Genomic DNA, 22,557 nt, shown 5'->3' with positions numbered 1-22,557 from the left:
TAAATCGACGAAAATTCGACCTATCCTGTGTTTATTTTCAATATTTTGAACCAGAAAAGCTCAACAGGAAGTGCCAGAATACTTTTTTCCGTCTCAACCATTTGGTTGAGATTAGATGGTTTACCAGGCGTGGAAATAGGACTTCTAACACTTGGTGGTCACAAACCGTGGGATTTTTACCATATCTGTTCACAATGATACAAATCAAGTGAGTATGTAGACTTGATTTAGAAACTTCTTTGATAGCAAAGAAAGTTGAAATTCTTGACATGAATCTAAGACTAAGAAAAGGAAAAGTCACTAATAAAATTGGGAAACTTTTTTTACATTTAAACAAAGTTTATATTTGTTTTCTTGTGTCCAACCAATATTGAAATGTAAGCAATCTAACTGTTGCATGTTTTTGTTATTGGGAAGGATCAGATGTAGCAAGGGGATGAAAACAAACGTACTGGAAAAAGAGTTATTATAAAATCTGACTCCTTCAGTTGTTCTGCTTTAAATAATTCTCATGAAAAAACTGCTATAGGTTTGTATACATTTATTTAACAATAAAAAGCACTCACATCTGTGGAACTTGAACAACTTTACATACATACAGAATACACTTTAAATTGTATCATTTATCACAGCCTGGTTTTTACAAAATTGTACATGCACAACAATACAAAATGTCACAATTTTTATCTTATGCAAAATATGAACATTATAATCTGGCAATATGCAGAGTAAACGTTCAATATATCTCTTCTGGGTGAAAAAGTAGAAATTGTAATATTAAATTTAAATATGAATAAAGCAATTCATTTTTGAGCATATCTCTTACTACTTATTGGTTTTCCTTTTTATACAAAGCATGTTTAAGATCAGTGCCCCACAAAAGCTTTATGTTCTGTAGTATTACTGAATTTTCTTGGAATTTTAACATCCAAGAATTAAATGAATCTAAACTGTAAGTATTTATTAAATTATAGGAGCAAACACAACATTTCAGCTGATAAATTCTTTTTTTTAAATATCAACTGTTTGACTCTAGTGGTATCATATTTTTTTTTATTGAAATAAGACTACAGGAAAGCATTTGCACTCCTTGACATGACACTCCTTGACATGATTTCTTTTAACTAAGAATCCTTGAAAATCATTTATTTCTAGACCACAATAAAAGCAATGCAGCTAATCTGTTTCTAGAATTAAACACTGACAATATCATATGATAGTTGAATAAGGGACATCAAATGTTGACACAGGAAAGTTGAAAGAAGGAGAAGGCTTAATATTTCAAAATATACTTCTTTCCATTGAAATCTTATGCAAGCTATAGTCTTGTATCGTGTAAAGCTAATGTCTTTATCTATTTTTACAATGATACTGATGTCCTTTCTCACTTACAAGAGTTAAACAATATCAACTTAAAAGTTCTATGTTGCTTTTAATATCTCTGCTTTCTTAGATAAATCATGAGCTGTTCCTGTCATGACCTTTTTGACCTCTCTGGCTTCCTTCATTGAATTAACCCTCACTGTGTTGTATCTTTTCTGAATCTAAAAGTATAAAGACATTTAACTTCTTTCAGTAATTAAGACATTTATACTGTTATTTATATGGCCTAAATGTTGTAAAAAAAACCAAGACGATGACAAATAGAAATTGTAGAATCTGGAAAAAAGAATTCTATTTGATTTGTTACAAACAATTCAAACATTGCTTTTACCAGACACATATATACAGTGGAAAATTGAAAAAAAAGTGATGATTTATAATATATCCATAGATCTTATGTTGCTCTGTTCAGAAACTTTAACAAATAAAAAGTGTGACTGTATACAAGTCACCTTGTCAAGCAACTAAATTCTTGTGAAAAAGGGTTTCAATGGGTACAATAACTAGAACAATAGGAACTCAGCCTTCAAAAATATAAATTTCTGAAGTAATCCTCCAAAAAACACCTTAAAACCTGTTAATCTACAAACTGTTACCTTAACTAGAGACACAGGGCTAGAAGATTCTCAAGTTGCCACATTTGACATACTATTTTCGAGAACTGCTGCATATTTCATTTCATGTCTCAAGAGAAAAAAAGAACAATAATATAACTGGTATTATATGAATAGAAAAAGTAGACAGAAACGCAATTTGTGTTGTTATTTCTTTTGAGAGATTATATTATAAATAGGAGTTGGGTATAAAACTGCTACAAACCTCAGCCAGTAGAGTCTGTGCCTCGGGGAACTGTTTTCTCTTAGAACGAGTATCCTTCAATACATTGCTAAGGTTGGCTTCATCTACAGTTTCACGGTGTTTAAGCTTGGTAAGCACAGAATCCACTCTCTCTCCCCTAGTCTTCCTCTGTACCTTTGGTGGCATCTCCCACTATAAAATAATTAAATTCATCATCATTACAGTTTAAGTAAGGCACACTTTATATGATTTCTCACAATCGAAGTCATATATGATGGCCATTTATATCCTGTATCTTCCTTACCAAAGTTCATCTAGGTGGTTTTAGTCTTGATTAAAAAAAAAAAGTTTTATATCTTCTGAGTAGACTGGCATCAATTTCCAATGATTCAAAAATATCCAAATATATATTCAAATATGTCCTGATGTATACCAGTTTCTTATTTAGTCAGTGTTCAGTTTTAATAGTTTTCATTGTATATATTAAAAATAATCTGAATATCTAACGGTTTCATTTTCATTTTTTTTTTATTGGTTTACAGAAAAAATAAAATTGATACTTAGTGCTAATACAAAATGACTACATTTGACACAACAAATGTATTGTACCATATAAAAAAAAGCATATAAAATCTTTTAACTGAAAACGTACATACACAGCAACAACAGTCAAGCAACAACATAATTCACTACCCAAGTGATGGCTAAAAATTAAGAATTTCAAATAATATTTTCTTACCTTTTTATACGGTTCAACTGATTTTTCTATGCGATCCAATCTGGCTGCTGCATCCCTATATACAAGTTCATGTCCTAGTGCAAACTTTAAAGCCTTAACATTGCCTTGCATATCTGATGAAATAAAGAAAAACAACCTTGATGACTTTATGGTGACATGCAATTGTTCACCGTATTGGTCTTTATGAATAGTCCACTTATAGCAAATCTTACTCACATAAGATGATTTTTAACCGGATTTTTGTGACAAAAATGTCGGTTATTGATTTGGGGATGTACGGCGGGCGGCCGGGCGGTCGGGCGGCCGGGCGGTCGGGCGGCCGGGCGGTCGGGCGGCCGGGCGGGCGGGCGGGCGGCAATCAAATGTTGTCTGTGCATTAACTCATGAACCGTTCAACCAAAGCTTTTAAAATTTTAATATGTTATTACTGACAACTATACGAAGGTCAAGTTTAATAATGGCGATTTTGACTTTTACCGTTCAGGAGTTATGGTTCTTGAAAGGCGGCAATCAAATGTTGTCCGTGCATTAACTCATGAACCGTTCAACCAAAGCATTTAAAATTTTAATATGTTATTATTGACAACTATACGGAGGTCAAGTTCAATAATGGCGATTTTGACTTTTACCGTTCAGGAGTTATGGTTCTTGAAAGATTGAAAAATGGAGTTTTCAGTCGTGTCCGTGCATTTACTCATGAACTGTTTTACCAAAGCTTCCCAAATTTTAATATGTTGTTACTGAGGACAGAATGGAGGTCAAGTTCAATAATGACGATTTTGACCTTTACCGTTCAGGAGTTATGGTTCTTGAAAGATTGAAAAATGGAGTTTCCAGTCGTGTCCGTGCATTTATGCATGAATTGTTCTACCAAAGCTTCTGAAATTTTAATATGCTGTTACTGATGACAAAATGGAGGTCAAGTTCAATAATGACGATTTTGACTTTTACCGTTCATGAGTTATGGCTCTTGAAAGATTGAAAAATGGTGTTTCCCGTCGTGTCCGTGCATTTTCTCATGAACCATTCATCCAAAGCTTTTGAAATTTTAATATGTTGTTACTGATGACAAAATAGAGGTCAAGTTCCATAATGACGATTTTGACTTTTACTGTTCAGGAGTTATGGTTCTTGAAAGATCGTAAAATGGCGTTTCCATTCACGTTGTTGCATTTACTCATGAACCATTCAATCTAAGCTTTTCAAATATTATTATTTCAAAATGTTGATACTGATGACAATATGGAGGTCAAATTTGATACTGATGATTTTCACTTTCACCATTCATCAGTAATGGTTCTTGTGATATTGCCAGGACACAAATAAATGTAAATAAATCCGGTTTGCTGTCGTTGTGACAGCCTCTTGTTAATATAATATTTTTACCAAACAAGATCATGGAAATAAAACACATATATATTTTGCACAAGATGTAAGTTTGAACAAATTAAATTTTGTACCGGGTTTTTGTAAAAATTATAAGTTTTTTTGAACATACCTCCTTGCACCAGGTGATATAAGTTTATCTTCTAAAATGTACCAGTTTAATGTCTTAAATTCAAATACACATATATCAACCTAACATTTAGTGCTATTCTCTTTGTCCTCAAGCTGGAAATGAGAATACCTGAATGGTTTAAATTTAATGTTTATTTTTCACCGTATACCAAAATTTTATCCATAAAATCTTATAATGTGTGTGCATCAATGCTCAGTATTAGACTGTATCTTGTAGTTGTGAAAATTTGACAGAAATATGCAAAACAAAAGACTGTGTGCTTGCATCATCCATTTGTCTTAAGCTGTTCACAAAACACTGATAACTTATACAAAACATCTGTACAAATTATAATTTATACAACATTACAACTGGTTACAAGATATATATGCAATTATGAAAAAACAAGAATACCAACTATAATTTGTAAGACAAAATGACATGTCTACTTGTAAAATAATGACAATATTCACATTTCAAATAAACAGCTGCGCCATGAGCGCATGATACGCCCGACGTCTTATGTGGAAGTCTTATGCAATAATCATAAATAGTTTATGAGAAAGTTTAAAGCAATAACCATATATTGTTTTATAGACACGGCGGGACATGTGAAACCCCCCACCCTGTTTTTTTTTACAAAAACTAAATTTTACCAAAATAAAATTTTGAATCAAAACCAAAAAGTATACAGATCTTTAGATTAATATATCAAAGAAGTGTGTAAAGTTTTAAGCAATAATCATAAATCGTTTTTGAGATACGGCACAACATGTAAAATAAACCCTCCCCCTTTTTTACAAAATACTAATAACTCAAAAATGAAACTTTGAATCATCACCAAAAAGTATACAGATATTGAGATTAATATAACAAAGACATGTGTAAAGTTTTAAGCAATAATCATAAATAGTTTTTGAGATATGGCGCGACATGTAAAAAAAAACTCCCCCTTTTTTACAAAATACTCAACAACTCAAAAATGAAATTTTGAATCATCACCAAAAAGTATACAGATATTGAGATTAATATAACTAAGAAGTGTTTAAAGTTTTAGGTCATAATCAAGAATCGTTTTTGAGATACAGTGTGACATGTGAAAAAAACACACCCCTGTTTTAGTTATAAAGTGCCGTAACTCAAAAAGCTTAATCTTATTTTCACCAAAAAGTATACAGATCATTTGACCATCATAAGAAACAACTATATTAAGTTTCATGAAATTTGGATAAGTCGTTCTCAAGTTACAGTGTGACATGTTTACACCGGACAGACGGACAGACAGACAGACGGACGGACGCACAAACACCGGATATTTGTATACCATAATACGTCCTGTCAAAATTTTGACGGGCGTATAAAAAGCAAATACTACAGGATTCAAAACATTTTATCTTGACACTTTTGATGTGTAAACTGGGCTGATACACTTACAAACTGAAACAATGTCAGTCGGACTAATATGTAGTGTTTGTATGATCAATGGCCCACTTTACACATCATTAACAATGATAACATTGTCTTTCCAAGGGTATTTTAAGGACATAAATTGTAATAGACCAATCACATTCAAGTATTGTAAATAAGGAAATCATGTTGGAATAATACCACTTTAGGTCCAAGTATTTAAATCTAAAATGGTATCAGCTGGTTGATGCAGATTTTTAATTGTTGTTCATTTTTAGTGCTCAGAATTTGAAATTAAAAAATCAATTATTCCCTAATTTCAGGAGAAAGTAAATGCTTACACAATGTAAGACTTTTATCTAAGCTTATTGATCTTACGTGATATGAAGAAAAAATGTTGATTGTGTTGTTTTTATTTTGTAGAATATTCAATATAATGATTTTTCTCAGCATTGTGATAGAAACTTGTTACCTTTTGGATCCATAAAATGAGGATCCTCTTCGAAATCAAGAAGAATTTCATAGCCTTTATATTTATCATCCAGTTTTGGTTTGGATTTGCCTTGTTTGTTTTTTTCTTTTTTTGGTATTGATTTTGTAGTCTTTGCTTCCTCCGTGTCATCAACCTACAATCAAATGCATTTAAACATATAATTTTATAAAATTTGTTTCTTATGTTACATAACTGCCTTCAATCAATTCAATTAATTCTATAACAAATGTACCATCTAATCATTAGCAACTACTTATATTTTAGCATTAATTAAATTCAAGAATCCTTTGAGAACACCCTTACATACCCCCTCCTCCCAATACAAAAACAAATCTAAACAGATTTCTAAGTTTAAAGACTAAAAACTCATACAATAGTCAACTGATAACTTTTTTGTGTGGACATGCACATGTACATAGAAGGTCCTTATTATCTACAAAGTTTCATGATATTCTGTTCTTTGGTTTCAGAGGAGTTGCGATGACTGTTATTCTAAGTATAAATTCAAAGGGGCATAACTCCTAAAAAAAGAATTGTACCATAATTTCCTGCCCTATCATTTCATTATCATCTACAAAGATTCATGAAATTCCGTTGTGTGGTTTCAGAGGAGTTGAGATTACAAGAACAGGACTGACAGACAGACTGTTCAAAAACATTATACCCTACATTCAATATTATAAAATTTATTTATTAACAATATTTTGTGACCCTGATTAAGTTTATAATTGCAACTAAAATCTAAATATTTTTTTCTTTCTAAATTGTAATGAAAATAAATTCATGGATTTCTAGATCTTGCACTAAGAAGTCAACATAAAATTTATAATATGAAGAGAAAACTTTCAAAAGTAACTGGGCTTTACCTGAGTCATAAAGAAAGCTTGATCAGGCTGTGCTTCTGACCATGCTGACTTTGATTCTGGTTTATCATCAGGTTCCTTCTGTTGTGGCATTGCTCCTGCTGAGTGTGGTCGTTTATTATCAGATGTTTGCTCTTGAGGTGAAAATTGTCTTTTGTAATCGGATTCTCCAGGAATATTTTGAGGGGTTACAGAATGAGCTCTCCTGTAATTAGAAGATTCAGGAATTCCTCCTGATTCTTCAGATACTCTTCTCTTGTAATCACTTTCTCCTGGTATTGATTCAGGTGTTTGTGAGTGAACTCGTCTATATGCAGCAGAATCAGGAACTCCTCCAGATTCCTCAGAAAATTGTCTTTTATACACAGGTGAACTAGGAACTTCCTCAGATTGTTCTGAAAATGCACGCTGATAGACAGGACTAGATGGTATATTATTTTCTCCTGAATGGTGACCATTTTTATTATTAGCTGGCGGTATTGGTGGAAGGGCTTTCATATGTGATGGTTTAGGAACTGATGGTGGTCTAGGTGGAGCTTCAAGCATGAGCCTCTCTTCTACTGATACCCTAGGAATCTTTGGAACTCTACTTGAAACCTGTAAATTACAACATTAAACTAAATTATTTTAAAAAAAAATTTGAATTAGTACACCAGTTTGCATAGACATGAGTAAAATCTCAAAAAGTCAATTAAAAACTGATTATGCCTATTTTCTAAAGATCTAATTGTACAACATAATGCAAGCTTATAACTTTTTGTTAAGAATAAGAAATTTCTTTAGTGAAACCATGCATACAAGATTTTCAAATGATGAGAGGTTTTTCCAGTACTCCTTTGACCTTAAATAACTTCCTTGTATAAAATGTTTTGGGACCTAAAAACTTATCTCTCTTTTTCTTTCTCAACATAAGTTTATAAGAATGTCCAAATATAAACCAGGCTTTTCAAAATTAGAAAACCAGATATTTTCCATTCTATTTCTCATTATTTTTGATATGTAACTGAAGGCAGCCAACTCAATCAAGTTACAAACAAGATATCAACAGTAAAATTTCTTTATTATTCTCTATGAAATTTGGAAGGTCTGCAGACAAAAGTTTGTGCTATATTTATTATCTTGAGAGTTATTATAAACTTGTGAAAAATGGAATTTCAAAGAGGATTATTCAGAAGTGTGTGTGCTCAAAGTGAACATATAGAATTGGATCAGAATATGAACAACAGTAATGTTATGTATAAAATCCCAATAAAATTATTCCCCTGACCACTAAACAGGTGCTTTTTTAACTATAGGTTCTGTTTTATCTAATTTCCTACTTTTCTTGACTTTCTGGCAGGGACTTCAATAGTTGGCTTTCCTGTTTCTGTCTCCTTTTTCCTGACAAGTTGTATCCCCAGTCTATCTTGTAAGAATCGTTTGAGTAAAGGAGGGTCACCACTTTTCTCTGTTGTCAGAGGATTATTTGCTATCAGCAGTTCTGACAACATCGGCCAAGCTGCTATAGATAATAATGCCTCTTCCTCTGCAATCTAAAACATTAACAGACAATATATCTTCTAATACCTTGACTTAAGGTAATTATCAACTTGCTACATGGAAAAATATGAAGATTCTAACGCTGAAGAGAGCCAGAGATAAAATCCTGCATGCGTTGCAATTAAATCCTTTTAGTATTGCCTTAAAAAGAAAAAAAGAAACCAAATGACACATGCATATCTTTTCTTGACTTCTTAAAACTACAACTTTATACTACTTTATTGTATGTGTGTATAATTCTAAATAGATAATAGATTACCAAATTATAAGACAAATTAAGATATCTAAGTTCTGGGAAGGGAGGTAATGGTGGTCCTTTAGGGTCCTGCCCAAACTTGTCCACAATAGGATTTTTGGATCCATCAGCTGAAAATTCAGTCTCAAGTTCTGTTGGCAAGTCTGTATCTATATCCAAGTCTGCCAAGGTTTTAGAGAAGTCTTCAAACTCTTCATTTAAATCTATTGCTGGCTCTTCTGGAAAAAATGTTAAAATAAAATTACTACCAATATTCATTCATGCCATAGTTTAAAAGTGTCTAAATATCATTAGAACACATTTAATATGCAGCTAAAAAACAGTTTTACCCGGCCACGTCGACTTGTATTTTTGTCCATTTGATGAGTTAAGCCTTTTTCAACTGATTTTTATAGTTCGTTCTTATGTTGTACTGTTATACCACTGTCCCAGGTTATGGGGGAGGGTTGGGATCCCGCTAATATGTTTAACCCCGCCACATTATTTATGTATGTGCCTGTCCCAAGTCAGGAGCCTGTAATTCAGTGGTTGTCGTTTGTTTATGTCTTACATATTTGTTTTTTCGTTCAATTTTTAAAATAAATAAGGCCGTTAGTTTTCTCGTTTGAATTGTTTTACATTGTCTTATCGGGGCCTATTATAGCTGACTATGCGGTATGGGCTTTGCTCATTGTTGAAGGCCGTACAGTGACCTATAGTTGTTAATGTCTGTGTCATTTTGGTCTTTTGTGGATAGTTGTCTCATTGGCAATCATTCCACATCTTTTTTTTTATATTTTCACTATAAATTGCTATTTCTCAAAATTTAGACCACAAGATTTTGTTTAAACAATTATATGTTATTGCTGGGATCATTTCCATTGATGTTTGTAAGAAAAACATGAACAATTCTGTTTTTGCAGAGTTTGGTTGTTAAGAAGTTTAAATTATTTTGACACTTTTATACTTTTAAACTATATATCTAAGACTTTTTGGATTCTACTGAAAAAAATGAATTATGTATTAACTTCATATCATTTTATTACATAATTTGTGGATAGAAAATCAGAAAGTCTGAACCCCCAATCTAAATAGTTTATGTGATTTTATACAGAAACTAAAATATAAAAGAATAGTAAAGGTAAAGTGAACATCAAACAGTATTTCACATACTCTTAGAATTACCTTTTTTAACTTCTTTCACATCAATGTCAGCCTTAACCTCTGTATCTGGGTTGTCATTGGAATTTGAGACAACCTCTGAATTAGCCGGAACAGGAATTGAAGCCTCTGTATTCACTGGAACGCCAGGTTCTGATAGAACAGTAGGTAAAGTTTCTGATGTGTGGTCCGACTTTCTACGATTGTGTCGACTAGATCTCGGTGTTCTTGATGTTTTCTTGCCGGATTTTTTTCGCTTTTCACCTGAATCATCTTCACTCACAACCATACTTCCCTCTACTGATTTCAGTTGTGGAACATAAAATATTTCATTTTTCTCTAAATTAAGATGTCTAAGTCTAAAAGTACAAAATAATATATAAATTGTTGTTGTTACATTTCCAAAGTATACAATAAAAAAGTATAATAACAAAAATACCAAACTCCAAGGAAAGGATTTAGTTAAAAGCTGACTTACTGAAAACACATCAATTAATATTAAGCAATTTCAATTTTCAGATCAACAGCAAACATCACTCTCAGATATTACTCAGTTCCAACCTTTCGCCCTATAGACATTTAAAATCTATAACTTGAATACATGAATTAAGTTTGGTGTTAAAAATGCTCTTAAAAAAAAAAAGAGTACAATACAGTGAACTGAAAAGCCCTCAATTTCCTAGATAATGAAGCAACTTACCTTCTTAGACCAGCTAGAGCAGCAAATAAGGCAACATAACACAGTTTGTTATCATCCAGCATCAGTATCTCTAAGTTACGGAAACGTGGAATCTTTCTTTTACTATGAAATTAGAAAATTGTGACAAATAATAAATCTGTTTACTTGGAATCTCCTTCAAGTCTTGATACATTAATATATCTTGCCTCAAAAACAATTTCTCATTAACTTCCAAATAACTACATGGGTATGAGAGTGTATACACCTTTTACACTCTCATGTAGTTTAAAGATAAAAAGTTTGCAGTAGTCGGAAGTCAAAATACTGTCTAATATATTTCCATTTATTGTCGGAAAAAATAGAATCACATCTTCCATTTTATTTTTTGACTGAAATGCAGCTTTTCTGTCAAAAATATAATTTCTGTGTTTTGTCAAAATGCACCTCAATATCAAGAACTGAAGAGTCGTCTCATTGTATAACTGAAATCTACTTCGCTCTCACCCCATATGGAATTAACTGACCCCATATATATTGTATAAGGTCACTGGCACACTGTAACTAATAATATCTAGAATTTTTGGTTACATTTTATAACAAAGGTGTTAAAAAACCCACAGTTTTACATTTATATACCTTGTACTGTCCTGGAAGGGTAATGCCATATCTGGTGGTAAGGATCGGAAATTATTACCCGTCAGATGTAAGACTTTAAGGTTAGGTAATGTACCCAGTGACAGTATATCTTCATGGGAAAGGTTGTTATAAGAGATATCTACAATCTGTAACAAAAAAAAGCAAAATCAAATCAGAACATGTAGTCTTCAATACCTACTACACTGTCAATGTTTATAAATATACATTTCTTTCCTTAATGCAACAAGGTACATTTTGTTCGAGATAAAATATGGAGTGACAGGACGAGGGTTGAGATCTCACAAGAAAATGAGTTCACATGCTTATAAAAGTCAGAACCTTGTCATGGTAATACACGGCCACAATAACATCTCCATGCCTTATATATCATGTACTGTAGTACGACGCTAGATTAAAACTGACGAGGAAAGGTGACACACGGCCACCAAAAGCTTTATTTTTGAATCCCAGGTGGTCGTGTGGTCTAGCGGCAGGGGCGTAGCTAGAAAGAAACGATCTGCAAGCAACTACCGGGAAAATTTTGGGAAACTTTTATGCAAACATTTTATTTGTTTTCGGTTTTCGGTCATTGAACGGTTAAAAGAGGAGCTACATGTTGTGATGTACATAGGACTTATAAACCATTCATGAATGCAAAACTATTTAGAAATCTTGACTTCTGAATAGAGTAAAGCATAATTAATTGAATATTTAAGCAACACATTTTTGTGATACAGAATTTACTCAAAATTGTTCAAAAATCTGCTCTTGGGAACGTCTCTATTACTTTGTCAATATTCACACTGAAATCCCGATGAATTTAATGCAGTAATGCTAGCGATAATAACCTAGCTGTAGTTGTTCATGGTTAATCATACATATGTTTTCAACAGATGTAGTACACTGAACGATCTCTCCGCGGTAGCACTCGTGTTCGCCATCGAGCGACCTCCCGATTGCATTTGACAAATTATATGCCAGGCCAGTTTCGTACGTCTCAAACAATGCAGAGATTCGTTCGTTTGTTGCATTACCGACAACACAAGGAAGCAGATAATGCGCATAGAAGCGATTTCCTGATGATATCAGACGCGACTCCAGTTCCATTATCATGTGGTCTATGAACGCAAAATATAATGAGACTTTCCAATACTGTTTTAGCGAGTTTGCTGGGGGGTTTGGCTCTGGTAGTCTGTCGAACACTTTGCCCTGGTATACTTTCAACGATATCGAAGGGTAATGATAAATATAATGTCAATTGGTACATCGCAGTCCAAACAGTGAAACCGTACTCTGTAAAATGTGCCCCGAAACTACTAGAGTATAACAAATTCAAATCTTGTAATAGATGCAAGTTACTGTTTGTCTTTTCATCTCCAATAAAACTTTAATTTTGAAACCAAATGCCGTTATTAAATGACATTACATCATTTAAAAAAGCGATTACATATATGTGTTTCCTTCAAACATTTAATTTATAAATTTTATTTTGTCATTTTTTTTTTTGCATGCCGAATTGATGTGCACGCAACTGCGTGTTGGCGTATAGGGAGCTACGCGCCTGAGCGGGAGGGCTACAGTGCAGGCGATTTGGTGTCACGATATCTCAGTAGCATGGGTTCGAATCCCGGCCAGGGAAGAACAAAAAATTTGCCAAAGCAAATTTACAGATCTAGCATTGTTGGGTTGATGTTTAGACAAGTTGTATATATATATATATGTATGTACGTCTGAGTCAGTGACAACCCTACAACAGATGTATCCATCGGATCGCCATCTATGATGGTGATACATGGCTGTGTACATAATGTATATACAACTCGTCTAAACATCAACCCAACAATGTTAGATCTGTAAATTTGCTTTCGCAAATTTTTAGTTCTTTCCTCGCCGGGATTCGAACCCATGCTACTGTGATATCGTGACACCAAATCGCCTGCACTGCAGCCGTCCCGCTAGACCACACGACCACCTGGGCTCTCTAAAAAAGAGCTTTCACTGGCCGTGTGGTACCTTTCCACATCAGTTTTAATCTAGCGGCGTACTGCAGTACATGATATATAAGGCATGAAGATGGTATCTAATTTTTATGTATGTATATATATACAACTCGTCTATATAAGTACGTCTGAGCCAGTGACAACTCCACAACAGATTTATCCATGGGATCACCAGCAGTGATGGTGATAGATACATGGCTGTGTACATTATGTATATACAACTTGTCTAAACATCAACCCAACAATGTTAGATCTGTAAATTTGCTTATATATATAATATATATAAGTGATATATGTCATATCTTTTTTTAAATGTTTTATCATTGTTTTGATTTTCTTTTTAGAATCGAGTGTTGATGGCAGATCTTTGTCTCTAATTAAATTATTATTTGAATATTGCCTTTTATTGTCTATATCTGTGAATCTTTAATCTTATATTCCTACGACTTTATAGTTTACACTAAATAAAGTTTTTACCTCTAAGGTAGGATAATCCCCTGGAGATAATCTTATACTCCTGAGGCCATTCAGTGGAATCTCTAGTTCTCTGATTATTGGAAAACCTCTAAACGCCTCTGAAAGTATACAGTCAACTTTAAGTACAAGTAACAGAATGTGAAAATACTGACAAATTATCATTACAATTTATAAAATTAGGAACTCAGAATCATTGATCTCACAAAAGAAAATTTTTATGATTTGTATTATTGTACAAACTGAATATTTGAATAATCTTAAAATAGAAAATAAACATCAGTCATCTATTTCTATCAACCTGAAGATTTGTTGAAAATTTCATAAAGATAAGTGATAGAAAACTAGTTGTCAAATGCTTTTAAATGATTAACGTTTAATAATTCTAACACAAGAAATCGGATTGTTTTCAAAATCAGAAGTTTATCCTTATGGGCCCAATAATTGTGTAAACTATTTTTGTTCCAATTGTGGGAACATTCAACATTGAAGTCCTATTACAATAAAAACCTTCTGTAATTATAGTTTTGTCAGCATTGAGATATTAAAGGATGTGCTAAGACATACACACAAATGACCAAAAGTTTATTGTTGTGAAGGGCATATAATGACGAAAGTAATTCACATTCAATAGATTAATTTCTTAAAAAAATAATTACCAAAAGGGAGATAATTTTCAGAAGCATTCACATATGCAACATTATCGAAAAGTGCAAAATCTTCCTCTTTGAATTCTGACAATTCTTTTCCAGCTATGTTGACAGAACATAAATCTGAAGGGTCTTCAACACAACAATGTCTCATCTAAAAGATACAGAATTATTGGATAGCATATCAACATTTATAGCAAGTACTGACACATTGGTTTATCAAAGTAGGTTTACAATGTACACATATATCTATATATAATTCTGCTGTTTCTCTCTTGTGGAATCTTTATCTAATTCCGCTGTTATTTTTTCCAATTGAATTGCTTGACATTTTTCATGTTGGAGTTTTTCTTATTATTGAAGGCCATAGGGTTGTCTATAATTGCTTAGACATCCACTTTAATTGAATTCTGGTAAATATCAATCATATCACGTCTCTTTATTTTTATATATATCAGTTGTGTTTTGTAATGCATTTTCCTAACCAATCATACTTTAATGGTAATACAAGGAGTATCCTAAAAATTAATATGTAAACAATAAAATACTTTGAACATGCATTATTACACAATCAAAAAAATGATATTCAATTAATAATAATAATCAACGATTTAAACAAGAAAACTTGAACAGGTGACCAAAACACTGATAATAATTTTAATTTGATTCTTTTATGATTATATATTATTGTGACAATAAAATGTGAAATGTATACCAAGAAGAAACCATCCAATGCTGGTGCCTCCAGCTGTTCTTCTTCATCCTCATCCAAGTTTGGAATTTCAGCAGGATTAAAGGATGTGCCTTCTCGGTCTGATCGTTTTCTTTCTTCTTTTATCTGTGCATATGTTTTTGGCTTTGTACAAAGCACAGCCTTAAATCTTCTTCTTTGCTCTGCTTTTTGTTCAAACAGCCATGCACCACTGACTATAAATAAACATAATAATATATATATATATAGTGTTCATCAAATATTGGGCCTTTACCTTATGTGGTTTTATTCAGAAGGAGATTAGAATGAACAATCAAATCAAGCCTCATTCATATGACTACTGTTTTGTTATATTCCACTCAATGAAGCTTTAGCAATGACAAAATTTATAGGCATGCAGTTATGACCAGTAAAAATTGGTTTGATCCAGTTAAGTGATTCATGCATTGCTGGACCAAAGGTCTGAGACCACATGTACAATTTGTCATCCCTTGATTTTCGTTGTCCACGAATGTAGTCCCTAGTGTGAACAGTGTGTTACTTGCCAATTTTTTGTATACCCCTTCCAAATGTATTTCTTTAAGTTTTATGCCTCAAACAGCAAGTCAAGGGATGAAATGACACTGTCAAATAATTTGGGTCATGAATTTTAAAGTATCGTAGTGATTTGGTCCAGTTGAAAAAGGTTAAAAATTAGCACTTCGGAAGCAGGCCTGTAGCCAGGAATTTTCAAGGTGGAGTTATTTGTACTCACGACCTCGACTTTAACAGTCACAATTTCGAACAGAACATTGATTTTAACAGTGCTTATTTGTTTTCAAGGGGGATTCGGGCGAACATAAAAAAAAATGTTTGGCTTTCCATAGTTTTTTTAAATTGTATTGTCTACCTTTGATTTCAGACTGTGACATAAACAAATGGTTTTCTTTAAAGGTAAAAGAATATAGCAGACTAAATATTTTCAGAAGAGAGGCACAAGGATCGAAGTAAATAGTTGGAGTAATTAGAACGGTGGAGTTACTGAATGGGTGGAATTTCTAACAATATAGACAACTTTTTAATTTCTGCACATTCTCATTAATTTCCTAATCCAATGTCACATTATACAATTATAGCCTGTTGAAAAGATTAATATCCAAAATTGTCAACACAAGAAGGTTATTTCACTGAGGGAGCAGCCCGAAAGGAAATAACTTTTAAGGCTTAACAATATTGGATATTCATCGATTCTATGAGACCACAATTGTTTTATTATACATGTACCAAACTAACAGTGGAAGGGCACTTTTAAACACTTATCTTTACGACTTTAGTAACAAAACAAAAGCTGACGTTTGAAAATACTTTTGTGTTCTAGAATTTCTCAAAGGTACAGCTGGGTGAACAAAGGAAGAATTTTTTTGTAAAATATTGATGGCCCTGAAAAGGACCATTTATAAGAGATATCATAGGCTTCTGGCACTAGATACATGTCCAAAGCCTAATTTGTTTGTCTCTCGATGGGCTTCCAGTGTAACGTGAACACTGCCATTTTGGTTTTTTTATGTCTGTACGTGACATCATGTTCATGGGAGATAACTCATGTACAAATCTAGAAACTCACTAGGTTATTCACCAGTGAATATTAGGGTTATGTAAATTTTAAGGGTAATTCGTCTTTCCTTGCAATTTAAGAAAAATTACCTGAATTATTCCGTCACGTGATAATGTGTAACCCAATAGAATTGTTTGTTATATATATGTAATGTAGAATGCCCTCTTTACAATAACCTCAGAAGAGATATGACTGATTATATTAGATAATTTAAACAGAAAAGATCTTTTTTCATGAATCATGATTAATGAAGATAGCAGATTTTTATCTATTTTATGTGCATACCTCGATAAAGGCCTGCAACTTAGAAAATCAGAAAATTAGTTAACTTAAATACTTTAATAGATATCAAAATTATCTCCCCTTGACCACTGGTCCTTTCCTCATACATTTGAATTATTATTTTATGTTTCTTTAATCACTCTCAGTCTGTAATGTTTATGTCATGTTGTAATTAATGTTATGCTCTTAATGGGCCCTTTAATTTGGAAAATAAAGATATTGTATTGTATTGTATTGTAATGTATAATAACAATTGTTATTATGTTACTACACAGTAAGAACTAATATTTTGATGGTGTTGTTTATGTCGATTATCACCAGACCAACAGGGGCCCGAATTCATTCATACAAATAGTTCAAGATTTGTTTATAAGGTTACAAAGTCCCCTATTACGGTAGAAAAATAAAAAAAGAAAATGAAAAAAATAATATATATCCAAGATTTTCATTCTACTAAGGCCAAATAAAAAGTATGTGTGGTTCCAGTTACATCTTTTAAAATAATAGGGTAGGTACATGTAGGTAGGGATTTTTTTTAATTTTATGTTTTATTTTTACATTGAGTCTATATGGGAGCAACATTCTGACTTTCACAGCGCTTAATGAAAAATGGAAAAAAAATCTTTAGGGTAGGCTATTTAAGAGACTATTTTAACAAATCTAGAGTATCCTCCTCTATCGAACTATCAGTAACCAAGCAGAAAGTGACCTACTACAGAAAGATCTCACATCATTAGAAGATTGGGAAGATAAGTGGCAAATGAGCTTCAACGCAAAAAAAAAGATAGATACATGGTGCAAACTCGCATACTCAAGTTAACCGATGTGATTCGTACACTGTTAAAATCCAACATGATCTGATAGACATAGATAGGCACCAATATCTGATGCCAAACGATAGCCGGACTAGAGGTAAAAACCGCTTCTTCCAAAAAAGGGCCACAACAGACGCCTTCTGACAATCATTTTTCCAAGGACCATTAGAGACTGGACCAACTGCCAACATCAGCAACATCAGCTGACACAGTTGATGGATTCAGAGCTGCCCTGAAGGCATGCTCTGCTAAAATGTAGACTAACATCCTGTACATACCGTATTTATTCTAATAAACGCCCCGGGGGCGAAGACAATTTCCGAAAGGGGGGCGTCAATTAGAGAAACGAATTTGTACCTTACTTCATTGGCCTTTACCTGAATTTTGTTGAAACAGACTATAGTAACATACACATGTTTCTTATTGTCTCCATAATCTATAAATGTGACCTCATCAAATAATTTGTTTAAATTTACGAATGAACAAGCGTGCACATCAATGGAACATAATTCCAACAGCGTACTGTGTAACTGACAGATCTATTTTTGTAACTTGTTCACACTGTGTTGGATTATCAGAGTGGATTAAAACATGGGCATAATTGATTTTTTTCGTTTCATGTTTCTGAGTGACCGGGTCGATGTCTTAACAATATTGTAATGGATAAGTTTCAATTTTATTTTTTTAACTACAAAATGGGGGCGTTTATTAGAAGTCAAAAGTTCTGAATGCACGATTTTCGGTAGGGGGCGTTAATTAGAAGGGGGCTTTAAATAGAATAAATACGGTAGTTTTAATTGTATATATATAGAGAGAGAACGTTTTATCTTGTAAATAGCCTAGAGAAAACTTTCTGTGTTGTCCGACATTGCATTAGTTTTCGCGGGACCTCATACATTAAAACTTTGAATTTGGTTCCTTACCTGGAAGAAAAAGAAGAAGAAGAGTAGGGTAGGTAGGGTTACTGGAACCACACATATATTTTTATTTGGCTTAATGAACTCAAAATCTTTAACTTTTTTATTTCCCCGCATTTGCACAGACATCTCTTTCTTTCTTCCAGTCCCCTTTGTTACAAAACTTGTAAAATACTGAAAGGAGCATCATATTGTTTCCGTAATACAAAATAGTTTCCCGTAAATTTGTTGTTTTTGATGAATCTTTGTTTACATTAAAAATGACATCACTTTTACGTCACGACTAACAACAGGAACAACGTAGTAATTGTTTCGGTATTTCTGTTTCTTTTTTAACAGATTTTAAATTTAAAAGTTGATTATTAAAAAATAAAAATATAGTATATATACCAATACACATAATTAACAGCGCCTGGTGATGTTTTATAGCCTGACCGGTTTCGGTCCGAAAAGGACCTTCATCAGAGGCAGAATGATGGATTAATGTTTGCACCCTATTTATATAGATATGGTAACCGGCGGTTGAGTTATCCAGCAGTTCAGATTTAACTGGCGGTTTGTTTAACCGGCGGTTGAGTTAACCAGTGGTTGAGATTTAACCGGCATTTCAGAGCGAACCGGCGGATCAAAGTTATCCAGTGGATAAATAAGTATCTTGTTGATATCTAAAAAGGTTCAATTATCCATTCAGTGGGATTTTCCATGGTTACAGTTATCTATATTTAGCTAATGTACATGTTACAGTAAACTTTCTTTACATGTTACGGTAAACTTTTCAACATTATACGGTAATCATGTGACCTGATGATATAACCATATTTGGGCTTTAGCATTGGGTAAAGGGTGTTTTAATAATTTAAGAAGTACATGGTAATCATTTAGTCTTGATCTTTGGCTTATGATACACCTAAATATCAAGTCTTGGAATAGTATGTCATGGTAGTCATGTGATCTTGATATTTGGCTTATGATACACCTAAATATCAAGTCTTGAAATAGTACTTCCTAGTAGTCATGCAGTCTTGATCTCAGGCTTATGATACACCTGAATATCAAGTCCTGAAATAGTAATTCATGGTTGTCATGCAGTCTTGATCTTTGGCTTATGATACACCTAAATATCAAGTTTAATAATAGTATTTCATGGTAGTCATGCAGTCTTGACGTTTTAGCTTGTGATACGCCAAAACATCAAGTCAAAACTATTACCCCCCCTAACCAAACAAAATTTGGTTAGGGGGGGGGGGGGGGGGGGGGGGGTTCTTATTGAGAATGCTTCATTTAAGCCTTTAGTACTCATTTTAGGATCAAAGGTAGACAAATATTAATCCTCAGTGTTAAGAAGTTTTCAACACCTTAAGTTTGTAATGTAGGTATTACATATATACATCAATTTCAGGTAATCGCTAGGCTTACGCTTAGAGCTCCTATGTCAGTGAAAAATCAATAGGCAATATAGGAAAGGTGTACTGACATAAGTAGTCTCTAAACACATTAGCTCCAAATGGAGCTTTCGTTAGTAGAAGCCATATTAACTATGTGTATCAGTGAGAAAAATGTAAAAGCATAAAAATATAGTATATATACCAATACACATAATTAACAGCGCCTGGTGATGTTTTATAGCCTGACCGGTTTCGGTCCGAAAAGGACCTTCATCAGAGGCAGAATGATGGATTAATGTTTGCACCCTATTTATATAGATATGGTAACCGGCGGTTGAGTTATCCAGCAGTTCAGATTTAACTGGCGGTTTGTTTAACCGGCGGTTGAGTTAACCAGTGGTTGAGATTTAACCGGCATTTCAGAGCGAACCGGCGGATCAAAGTTATCCAGTGGATAAATAAGTATCTTGTTGATATCTAAAAAGGTTCAATTATCCATTCAGTGGGATTTTCCATGGTTACAGTTATCTATATTTAGCTAATGTACATGTTACAGTAAACTTTCTTTCCAAAAAAGGAGCTAAAGAAGCTGAAAAAATAGAAGAACCATCAGAAGTAACCAGGCAGGATATAAAACGTGCAGCAAGAGAAAGTGTTTTAAGAAAATGGCAAAACCAATGGGAATCAAGTCAACGTGGCAGAAATTATTACAACTATCATCAAAAAGTCTGTCAGAAAATACCAAAAGATTTACCATCCAAATGGTCGTTTTCAATTACTTCTAGTTTGAGAACAGGTTATTGTGATCTAAATGATTATAAATCCAAAATTATACCATCATCAGACAAAAACTGTTCCTGTGGAGAGCCAGAAACTGTAGAACACTACCTTTTACATTGTTCTAACTATGAGGAGGCTAGAGAGAGGATGAGAACATCTATTTACTTCATTACAGGAAATATACACATGGATTTAGACACCTTATTAGGAATCGATGAAGAAGAAATTAATAGAGACAATCGAAATGAGATATTGTGCCATCTGGAAAATTATTTAAAGGAGTCTGGTAGATTCAAAAACACTATACAGCAAAAAACACTATAAATCTATATCAAAATTAAGTCAAAATTTTTTAAGCAGCAGCCACAATTTCAATTAAGTACATGAGTGAACATTACATATGTGAAGAAACTACAAAAGAGGAAACGTACACAAGTGTTTACAGTGTCATTTGGGACACTTACTAAAGACTAAAGTTACGGTAAACTTTTCAACATTATACGGTAATCATGTGACCTGATGATATAACCATATTTGGGCTTTAGCATTGGGTAAAGGGTGTTTTAATAATTTAAGAAGTACATGGTAATCATTTAGTCTTGATTATTAAAAAATAATTTATACCGACTTTGTCCCCTTTCTCAGATAATGCTTGCCTCATATGAAAGTCGATTAAAGAGTTAAAGACTGAAAGAATTTGATAAGGATATGGCTTCTATTATTTATGGACAACCCGAGATTCGTGTGTATGTTGACTGGTCTATGGTCTATGCCCGGTATTAGTCTATGGAGTAAAACTAAACAGAGTCTGAAAGGATTTGATAGACTTAGGGCCTATTTCAATCTATTATTTGTGGACATTACTCGTCGTAAGAGAATAAATTGTATTCATAAAATGAATATTTCTTGTTTACCATCATCTGGATGTCTGACAAGACTTCGAACAGGAAAACAATTGGCTGAAAACCCATCTGAAGTCCCATCATCATATTTTACCCAAGGGGCCGACGCCATTTTGAAACGTCTCTACGGAAACGACAAGTCTCGTTTATACGGTTTTTATCAAAACATTTTTTTTATTTATTTTCACGAAAACCATTTCAATATAATATAATTTAAGATAGTATGATTTTAATAAAAAAGGAATCAAATTTATTTCAAACTTTAATTTCATATCCAAACATTTTTACGACACTAATCGTCTACGTTGCACAGACGTTTTAGCTGAAAATGTAAACAAGAAGCAGTTTGGAACATCGTGATTTTCAGGTATACATGTGTAACGGAGGGGGTCGGTGACGACACCTCCCGGGACGTGTAGTGGCCAGTACTTCGTCCCTATTCGACCATCGGGATACCTGATATCAGATTATGGCTGAACAACAAACAATTAATCAAATGAAAACTATATTTTATTCACAAATGTACAATAATTGCATTAAACAAAGTCGGATAAAACAGGAGTCAGAAAACTTTCTTAAATGGAGTTCAAAAATAAAGTAATTTCAAATGTAAAA

The 22,557-nt window shown here is 33.1% G+C and overlaps 2 protein-coding genes across 3 annotated transcripts in view; one reads left to right on the top strand and one right to left on the bottom strand.

Moving 5' to 3' along the window:
* Positions 1–526: 526 nt before the first annotated feature.
* Positions 527–22,086, bottom strand: LOC139518054 (X-ray radiation resistance-associated protein 1-like). Its single transcript, XM_071309705.1, has 14 exons — positions 21,955–22,086; positions 15,271–15,482; positions 14,565–14,709; positions 13,909–14,006; positions 11,432–11,577; positions 10,817–10,918; positions 10,141–10,475; positions 8,980–9,194; positions 8,501–8,713; positions 7,185–7,778; positions 6,298–6,451; positions 2,921–3,033; positions 2,203–2,373; positions 527–1,544 (listed from the first exon to the last, which is right to left on the bottom strand). The coding sequence occupies exons 1-14, from the start codon at positions 22,052–22,054 to the stop codon at positions 1,422–1,424; spliced, it is 2,721 nt and encodes a 906-aa protein (XP_071165806.1). The 5' UTR covers positions 22,055–22,086; the 3' UTR covers positions 527–1,421.
* Positions 22,087–22,204: 118 nt separating this feature from the next.
* The window catches only part of LOC139518055 (NF-kappa-B-activating protein-like), a 32,701-nt gene continuing 32,348 nt past the window's right edge, over positions 22,205–22,557 (top strand). Inside the window, exon 1 of one of the 2 annotated variants that reach the window (XM_071309708.1) lies at positions 22,205–22,317. The gene's annotated coding sequence lies outside the window, so the exon portion shown is untranslated. The remainder of the gene's footprint in view (positions 22,318–22,557) is intronic. The other variant, XM_071309706.1, reaches the window with a different exon arrangement.

The sequence above is a fragment of the Mytilus edulis genome, chromosome 3 (assembly GCF_963676685.1).
Source record: "Mytilus edulis chromosome 3, xbMytEdul2.2, whole genome shotgun sequence".
In the NCBI taxonomy this organism is placed as follows: domain Eukaryota; kingdom Metazoa; phylum Mollusca; class Bivalvia; order Mytilida; family Mytilidae; genus Mytilus; species Mytilus edulis.
This window is presented reverse-complemented; position numbering and strand designations above follow the sequence as displayed.